Raw genomic sequence first — 8,504 nt, 5'->3', positions numbered from 1 at the left:
TCTTAAAAAAAAACAACGCTTTCTGTACATTGTAGAAAACGAGGGGAATCAGTTGTGTTTCGCTGTCTGTCTGGCTCATCTTCTGCATCCCCTCCTCAACGATAGACAGGCTCTTGAATGCGGTAGAGAGATTCAAAACAAAGTGGGAATGGATGATCAGACACCTGTAGCCTTAAGCGACATCACGCGATTTGAGGGGGCTTTGGACTGCAAAATTGTATTGTTTTATAGAGGAGACGACGATAGGACCCTCTGTATGTACATGACCAAAAGCCCAAGACAGAGTAAAACTCTATTTTTGTTTCTCTTTCAGAACCACTACTATGGTATAAAAAATCTAAAGGCCTTTCTGGGTTCCCCATATCTGTGTGAGTACTGTTACACAGGGTACAACTGTGTGCTGAGTCACAGATGCCCTGCTCATTGTTCCATTTGCTATGACCCTACCTTTATTCAGAGGGGGTTTCAACCTGTTGTGTGTAAAGAGTGTAACAGGACATGTCGTTCAGAATTCTGCCTGACAAAGCACAAAGAGCCTACAGAGAGCCCCAGAGCCCAAAAATTCGCCAGATCTGATCGATTTGGGAGGGACTGAAATTAGCATAGGAGTCCTCCATTACTTTGTGACTTGATAATGAATTTAGAGCTGATGGAATCGCATCCTTAAATTTAGCTACAGCACTATCAGACAGATGTCTTGTATAGAAATTTTTGCCCAATGGCGTGTAGTTCAGCAATACAAGCTCAAAAGTTATCAAATAGTGGTCAGATAAAGAGAGATTCTTAAATGATGAATTAGATTAAATGTTCAATTTCAATACCAGATACCAAAACAAGGTCGAGGGTGTGGTTAAAACAGTGAGTCGGTTCATGAACACTCAATGGAATCTAACAGAGAGATAAACGCAGTACTGAAGCTGTCATTCTCAACGTCCACATGAATATTAAAATCCCCTACAATAATAACTTTGTCCGTTTTAAGGACTAAAGTTGACAAAAACTCAAATAATTCAGATAAGGTTTTAATTTTTATGAGGTTTTTATGCACAGCTCCTCTTCTGTTTACCTTTGATTTAAATAATTTCAATGGTCGGGGGGCAGACACTGTCACTATAGGATTTTCACTAAGTAACTCCTTAAATGGAGGAGCAGAGAAGTGTGTTAGACTCTGCGACTCTGCGTAGGGTTGTGGGTGGGTAACTGCTGAATTAGAAGGGCACAGAAGTGTCTTAGACTGCGACTCTGCCTCCTGGTCTCAACTCTGGGTTGTCATGGATTTGGTCCACTACTAAACTTGGCCAGATTTCTAGAAATGAGAGCTGCTCCTTCCCATGTGGAATGGATGCCGTCTCTCCGAATCAGACCAGGTCTTCCCCAGAAAGTCTGCCAATGATCTACAAAGCCCACATCGTTTGCTGGACACCACCTCGACAACCAGCGGCGGAATGACGACATGCGGCTATACATGTCATCACTGGTCAGATTTGGTAGGGGTCCAGAGACAACTACGGTGTCCGACATTGTTTTTGCATATGTACACACCGACTCAACATTAATCTTAGTGACCTCTGATTGGCGTAACCGAGAGTCATTACAGCTGACGTGAATAAAAATCTTACTGTATTTACGTTTATCCTTAGCCAGCAGTTTCAAATAAGACTCAATGTTGCCCGTTCTGGCCCCAGGGATGCACTTAACTATGGCTGCTGGCTTCGCTAACTTCACGTTTCTCAAAATGGAGCTGCCAATGATCAGAGTTGGTTTCTCAGCGGGTGTGTCGCTGAGTGGGGAAAATCTGTTAGAAACGCGAACAATTCAATTCAATTTTCTATTTAATTTTATTTATATAGCGCCAAATCTCAACAACAGTTATCTCACAGCGCTTTTCATAAAAGAGCAGGTCTAGACCATACTCTATGATGCTATTTACAGAAGCCCAACAGTTCCACCAAGAGCAAGCACTAGGCGACAGAGGCAAGGAAAAACTTCCTTTTAAGAGGCAGAAACCTCGAGCATAACCATGGCTCAGGGTGGGCGGCCATCTGCCTCGACCGGTTGGGGTGAAGGAAAGAGACAGAGAGAGAGAGAGGGCAGGAGAGGAACAGAGAGAAAAAGAGAGGGATAGAAGGAGAGAGAGGGGAGGGAGGCAGCCTACACAATATCCACACACAGAGGTACAGACAGTAAAGGTGATGTTGCTATAGACTAAATGAAAAATGGTACAGATATGTATAGTAGTGTTAATGATAACAATCGTAATGTTAATGATTATAATAACAATAATAATAATAGGACTAGCAACAATAGTCGTTGCAGCAGAGGGTGTCGAGCAGGAACACGGGGGCAGCAGGTGACCCGCAGCCACAGATCCAGACTCCACAGCTCCAGTGCCAGAAACACCTGCAGGAAGTGATAGGAGGAGAGAGGAGAGGGACGAGAAAGCACAAGACTACCGGAAAGGGGAGAAGTTGTGTTAGTAACATGCAATAATGGGATGAGGTTGCATACAGAGGGAGAGAAAGTAGAGGAGAGAGGAGCTCAGTGCATCATCATGGGAAATCCCCCGGCAGTCTAGGCCAATAGCAGCATAACTAAGGGATGGTTCAGGACTCACCTGAGCCAGCCCTAACTATAAGTTTTATCAAAGAGGAAAGTCTTAAGCCTACTCTTAAATGTGGAGATGGTGTCTGCCGCCTGAACCCAAACTGGAACCTGGTTCCACAGGAGAGGAGCTTGATAGCTGAACGCTCTGGCTCCTAGTCTACTTTTGGAGACTCTAGGAACCATAAGTAACCCTGCATTCAGGGAGCACAGTGCTCTGGTGGGGTAGTAAGGTACTATGAGCTCTTTAAGATAAGATGGTGCCTGACCATTAAGAGCTTTGTAGGTAAGAAGAATGATTTTAAATTCTATTCTGGATTTTACTGGAAGCCAATGCAGAGAAGCTAAGACAGGAGAAATGTGATCTCTTTTCCTGGTTCCTGTCAGAACACGTGCTGCAGCATTCTGGATCAGCTGAAGAGTCTTAACTGACTTTTTCAAGCAGCCTGATAATAGGGAATTGCAGTAATCCAGCCTAGAAGTAACAAATGCGTGGACTAGTTTTTCTGCATCATTTTTAGACAGGATGTTCCTGATTTTCGCAATATTACGTAGGTGAAAAAAGGCGGTCCTTGAAATTTGCTTAATGTGAGACATAAATGACATGTCCTGATCAAAGATAACTCCAAGATGCCTCACAGTGGTGCTGGAGGCCAGGGAAACTATATCTTTAGATAATGCGTCACGGAGGTGCTTAGGCCCCAGAGCAATAACTTCAGTTTTATCTGAGTTTAACATTAGAAAATTACAGGTCATCCAGGTTTTAACATCCTGAAGGCACATTTGAAGTTTAGCTAACTGATGAGTTTCATCTGGTTTAATAGATAGATATAACTGAGTATCATCTGCATAACAATGAAAGCTTATGGGATATTTCCTGATAATATTGCCTAAAGAAAGCATATATAAAGTGAAGAGGATTGGTCCGAGGACAGATCCTTGTGGAACTCCATGACTAACTTTGGCATGCATGGAGGACTCATCGTTAACATGTACAAACTGAAATCGATCTGATAAATAGGACTTAAACCAGCTTAGAGCGGTTCCTTTTATGCCAATGAAATGTTCCATTTTCTGCAATAGGATCTGATGGTCAATGGTATCAAATGCAGCACTAAGATCTAACAAAACCAGTACAGAGACAAGTCCTTTGCCTGATGCAATAAGGAGGTCGTTAGTAATTTTAACCAGTGCTGTCTCTGTGCTATGATGAGCTCTAAATCCTGACTGAAAATCCTCAAATAAACTATTGCTCTGTAGAAAGTCACACAGATGTTTAGCAACTGCTTTCTCCAGAGAAATGGAAGGTTAGATATAGGTCTATAGTTGGCTAAAACATCTGTATCAAGTTTACTCCCGACTCCTTTACCTGTCACGAGGTTGCTGACGTACTGCGGTAAGCGTGTCGACTCATTTCCGTTTCCGGTGCTTGTGTGTTGGTACCGTGTTGTGCTGCTCTCGCTAAATAACAGTTACATTTGTTAGATTACAGTGGCCAACTGTCCGCTAAACATTTATTCTTGCAGTAATTTTGCCTAAGCACTCACAGTTCTTTCCATCTTTTAGTGACTGCTGTTCAATCTCATAGTTGTTCAAAAGTTTTGGTAGCTGACGCTACAGTACTTTAGCTTAGCCGTTAGCGACTTTAGCTTAGCAGCTAGCGATGGCTTCTCCCTCTCTCTCTTGCTCTCCTACTTTCTTTTGGCCATTTTTACCATCCCGTTTCTGTTGCATTCACACAAACCCAAACCTGAGTGAAAGTAAAGTCCTTTGATCGGCGACTTTGAGCCAATCGGATGTCAGGAAAAACGGGGACCAGTCAAAGTTGGGAGTGGCCGCTCGTATTCCCCCTCAAGAATGAAAGTATTGGTTTGGCCCAGTCTGAAACACACACACACATGGAATGGACCGGCCGTTCGGGATTGTTCCCGGTATTCCCGATTGCCAATCCGCTCCTGGAGCACTCGTGGCTTTGGCCAAGCTGGAGGCAAAGAAGTGACAAGAGCAGCTGCACAATCATAGGTCATAGTTTATATACTGTATCAAAACTTTTGGTAAATTTTCAATAATGAGCATTGGCACCACAAGTGTGTGGCTTCTCTGCTTGTTTTTGTCGACTAGCAGCTCATTAATATGGAGGTCTTGAGCACTCAAGAAGACACATTATACATACATATTATTGAACCCATGTCAGACTGAACATCAGCAGAGACAGAACATTATAAGCTTCGTACAGGTCCATTTCATGGCGGGGCTGGTGGTTGTTCTGTTTGGCTTTTGTTATAATTACATTTTCTTCTTTACAGAAAGGAAGCACCACTCTAACGGAGATGTGATGGTGAACCACGTTCAGAACATCCATGAACACAGCACGCTGGAACCAGTTGCGGTTAAAATGATTAGCGGTCCAGTCTTCAGTGGTGCTGGTTGGTGCCTGGTTTGATTTAATTTCAGTGCCTCCAGAAAGAAAATGTTGTGGAGGTAAATTTCCCAGATTGTGCAAAGAATTAGGAAAATTTTATAAATGGAAATTTATCACATTTACTAACATTTGTACTGAAGTAAATCGCAGCTAATCCTGTAGGGTAAAGATTCTGTTTTGAAACAGCCATTTTGGAGAGTAAAAACACGTCATCAACAAGACGTTACTAACTTCATGAAGATATCATTTATTGCAGGGCTGTTTTACTGGACCGCAAAGGTTTTCGCTTGGTGAACCTTATTAAAAGAAACTAGTTTTTACTGGACATGGATATTCTGTGCGGGTAAAAAGCTAACGGCACTTTTTCATCAGAAGGTGGCAGCGTTGCCTCAACACTTACAAGAAGAATTTGGTCTTACAAATGTTCCATATGTGGTCTTTACTTCTGGGTTTTTTCACACATGTACAACTTGTGAACTGCACGATCTGCCTTTTCCACAGGTTTCTCTCCGTACGTCTGCATTTCAACCACGATGGAAGCTGAGAGGTTGCTCTGATGGTGTGTTATATTCTATAAACATGTTTTTCCTTTCCCCAGCATGCGCATCAGCCCTCACGGAGTCCACTGCACCTGCCCCGCTTAGCAGATCGGCCAAAAGATCAACGGCTCAAGATCAAAAGATCTTTATGAATGAAGGCAAAGCCAGATCAGTCCAACAATTAATATTATCCTGGGCCAAAGACATCCTCAGTCACATTTGTCTATTTGGAAGTTATCTAAACAACATCTCTAAAAGAGAGATTTAATCTGGTAAACAAATATGTCTCAGCCAACACAGTGCAAGAAAGTATTTTGTTCTGTCACCGTACTCAGTGTGTATTTTCGTGTGGAGCATTTAAATGTGTTCTATTATTGACAAAATAGCACAGTTCAACAGAGCGATCGAGTTAAAAGTGGCTGGAGGGCGCCTTTCAATATTACAACACAGAACAACAAAATCCCAACAATACGCACAGACCGAGGACTTTAGGCAGCTTGTTGTAGGTCGGCAGTGAGATCTGACCTCAGTCTGACACGGTGCTAATTAATTTAATGTAACATTGAGGGTTCAAATCCTGATGAGTGGGGTTTCTTCCTATAATTAGTGTTATATAAACACAACAACTTCATTTATTTGAAACTAACACAGGATGAAAACAGTTTAAATCCCTTCAGAGCCACTTCTTTATGAAACTGGCCGGTCCAGGTTCAGTTTGTTGGTTCAGGAGAGGGTTTTTTTTAGGTTTTCTGATGAAACACCTGTGCAGGAGCTGGAGCCTGAACTAGCTGATCACTGTCTGCTGGGCTGCAACAGGAAGTGACGTCACATGTCGAGTCACACAAGGTGCAGCTGCTGAGTATAAAGGAACGAGCAGGAGAGTTTGTTCCCGTGAACAGAGCTGATCTGTGTTCAGAGCATCGACGCCTCACACCAAACAGACGAGAACTCACAGACAGAGTGCATGATGGGACTGAAGACGCTGCTGCTCGTCTCTCTGCTCGGCGTTCTGGGTAAAAGTTTCTTCTTCTTTAACACGGTTTAATGTTGGAAAGGGGCCACGCTGGATTCCTCCTTTTCCAAACCACCAGTTTTCAGCCTGGGAATTTCTGTAAGCTGTGGCCGCTGAGGGCACGCAGCAGCTTGTTCAGCGCTGAATTTAACCGCTTTTCTTGTTGTTTGGACGCAGTTTTAGGAACAGAAGCATGATAAGGTCACACACTGGTGTCTAAAGAGGAAACTCTGCAACATAAAACTCCTCAGTCAAACAGAAACGAGCTTCTCTTTCAGCTCTGAGCATCAAATCCTGAAGCTGCAGATAGTTAGTGGAGAGAAACTAAAGAGAACTCGTGTTAAATGTTTAGTGAAGCGATGGACGTGAAAAGGAGACGAGGGTTTGAGTTTGTGATCACTGCAGCTGCCAGAAGTGGAGTCAGTTAGAATCTGCTGGGGTGTCATGAAATTTTCCAAGCAGCAAAACTTCCACTGACTGAAATACTTCATTTTGAAGACGACTGATCATCAGATTTTCTGAACTGTTATGGTTTGATCTTTAAAGCAGCTAACTCTGTCAGAGAAATGTACTGTAGTAGAAAGTGGTAAAGTACAAACTCGGACGTCCTGCAGACTAAAATCTATCAGCACAAACTCTAGTGAAGCGAGTGTTGAAGACAAACGCCACTCTAAGGTCAGAGGTGACGGTCTTCCCCTCCCCCTGCAGCGCTGGAGGTGGCGGGGGCCAGCGCCAGTTGCATACCTGGAGGTCTGTGCCCCAGCAACAACAATGACCCCAACCTCCAGAAGGCCCTCCTCGTCGCCACCAACTACTACAACACCCAATCAAAAGACTCCTTCCTCTACAAAATCTCCTCCATCAAAAAGGCAGAGCGTCAGGTACGACACAGGAAACGTTTCATGTGCACTCTGTGGGGTCAAAGGTTTCCTCTAAACGTGTCCTTAATGGTGTAGCTGAATCCATGACGACATTTATCAGTTGATTCCGATTTTCTGTTATCGGAAGGAGGCGAACAACGTAATCAACTAAAGTTCTCAATGTAGCGGAGTAAAAGGTTTGCTCCTGATGGTCGAGCCAGCTGAGTGTTAGTGAATGAGAGACAAATTCTAAAGCACTGTGTGACTGCAGCCATCAGCAGTTACCCAGGTGAAGTACAAGTACCTCACACTTCTACTTAAGTACAGTACTTAGTGACTCTGCTGTCTCGTGTGTTTGTGGTTCAGGTTGTTGCAGGGACTTTGTACATCGTGGATTTAGTGATTTCCAGGACCGTCTGCCGTAAACCCCCCAGCGTCCAAGATCTGTCCAAATGCAACTTTCAGGCTCCTCGCAAGGTGAGTCTGAACTGGTTCATATTACTGACCAGTCCAACAGGAGGAAGGCCAGCTCGCTGTCTGTCCAGCAGCCTCTTGTTTGGTCACTCTCTTTTTCTCTGTTCATGTTCTCTTCTGTCTCTTGCGTGCAAGATTTAAAGGTCTTTTGTTAATGTGGGAAAAACCCACTTCCTGTTGTGTTTTCCAGACGCTTCAGTGTCACGTTAAGGTTTTGGTGGTTCCCGGGCAGAAACAGACCAGGACTCTGGAGTTCAGCTGTAAAGCCTGAAACCAGCAGCTGCCTCCACCTTCATCAGCCTCCTCATCCCTGATGGTGTAGTTACCTCCACCTGTCTGCTCCTCAAATTTATTGTAAAATCTGCAATAATAAAAACACTACAAACCAATGGTACATTATGAGACTGAATTACTTTTACAGTTTCATTCATTTACTGATGTCATTAAGATGTGTTTAAATGAATGGAGCTCTATACGGTCGTCTAATTTGAGGCTTCTTCAAGATGTAAACACGGCAAATAATAGAGGAGTCATTCCTTGAAGGAACAAAGTGTAGCTTTCCGCAGCCTCTAGTGGTGAGGTTGCAGACTGCAAAC

At 43.5% G+C, this 8,504-nt stretch overlaps 1 protein-coding gene across 1 annotated transcript; it reads left to right on the top strand.

Moving 5' to 3' along the window:
- Window positions 1-6,428: 6,428 nt before the first annotated feature.
- Window positions 6,429-8,302, top strand: LOC119907885 (cystatin-like). Its single transcript, XM_038725578.1, has 4 exons — window positions 6,429-6,575; window positions 7,283-7,455; window positions 7,801-7,911; window positions 8,099-8,302. The coding sequence occupies exons 1-4, from the start codon at window positions 6,527-6,529 to the stop codon at window positions 8,177-8,179; spliced, it is 414 nt and encodes a 137-aa protein (XP_038581506.1). The 5' UTR covers window positions 6,429-6,526; the 3' UTR covers window positions 8,180-8,302.
- The last annotated feature ends 202 nt before the right edge of the window (window positions 8,303-8,504 follow it).

This window comes from Micropterus salmoides, unplaced genomic scaffold, assembly GCF_014851395.1.
Source record: "Micropterus salmoides isolate LMB-PRFRI ecotype aquatic unplaced genomic scaffold, ASM1485139v1 Ms_hic_scaffold_1, whole genome shotgun sequence".
NCBI lineage: Eukaryota > Metazoa > Chordata > Actinopteri > Centrarchiformes > Centrarchidae > Micropterus > Micropterus salmoides.
The sequence above is the reverse complement of the archived record's forward strand: the minus strand, read 5'-3'. Positions and strand labels throughout refer to the sequence as shown.

Excerpts from the sequence above, each read along its gene's own strand:
- LOC119907885 (XM_038725578.1), top strand. The coding sequence starts at position 6,527 with ATGATGGGACTGAAGACGCTGCTGCTCGTCTCTCTGCTCGGCGTTCTG. Across the intron at positions 6,576-7,282 it reads CTCTCTGCTCGGCGTTCTGG|CGCTGGAGGTGGCGGGGGCC; the intron begins GTAAAAGTTTCT and ends CTCCCCCTGCAG. Across the intron at positions 7,912-8,098 it reads ACTTTCAGGCTCCTCGCAAG|ACGCTTCAGTGTCACGTTAA; the intron begins GTGAGTCTGAAC and ends TGTGTTTTCCAG.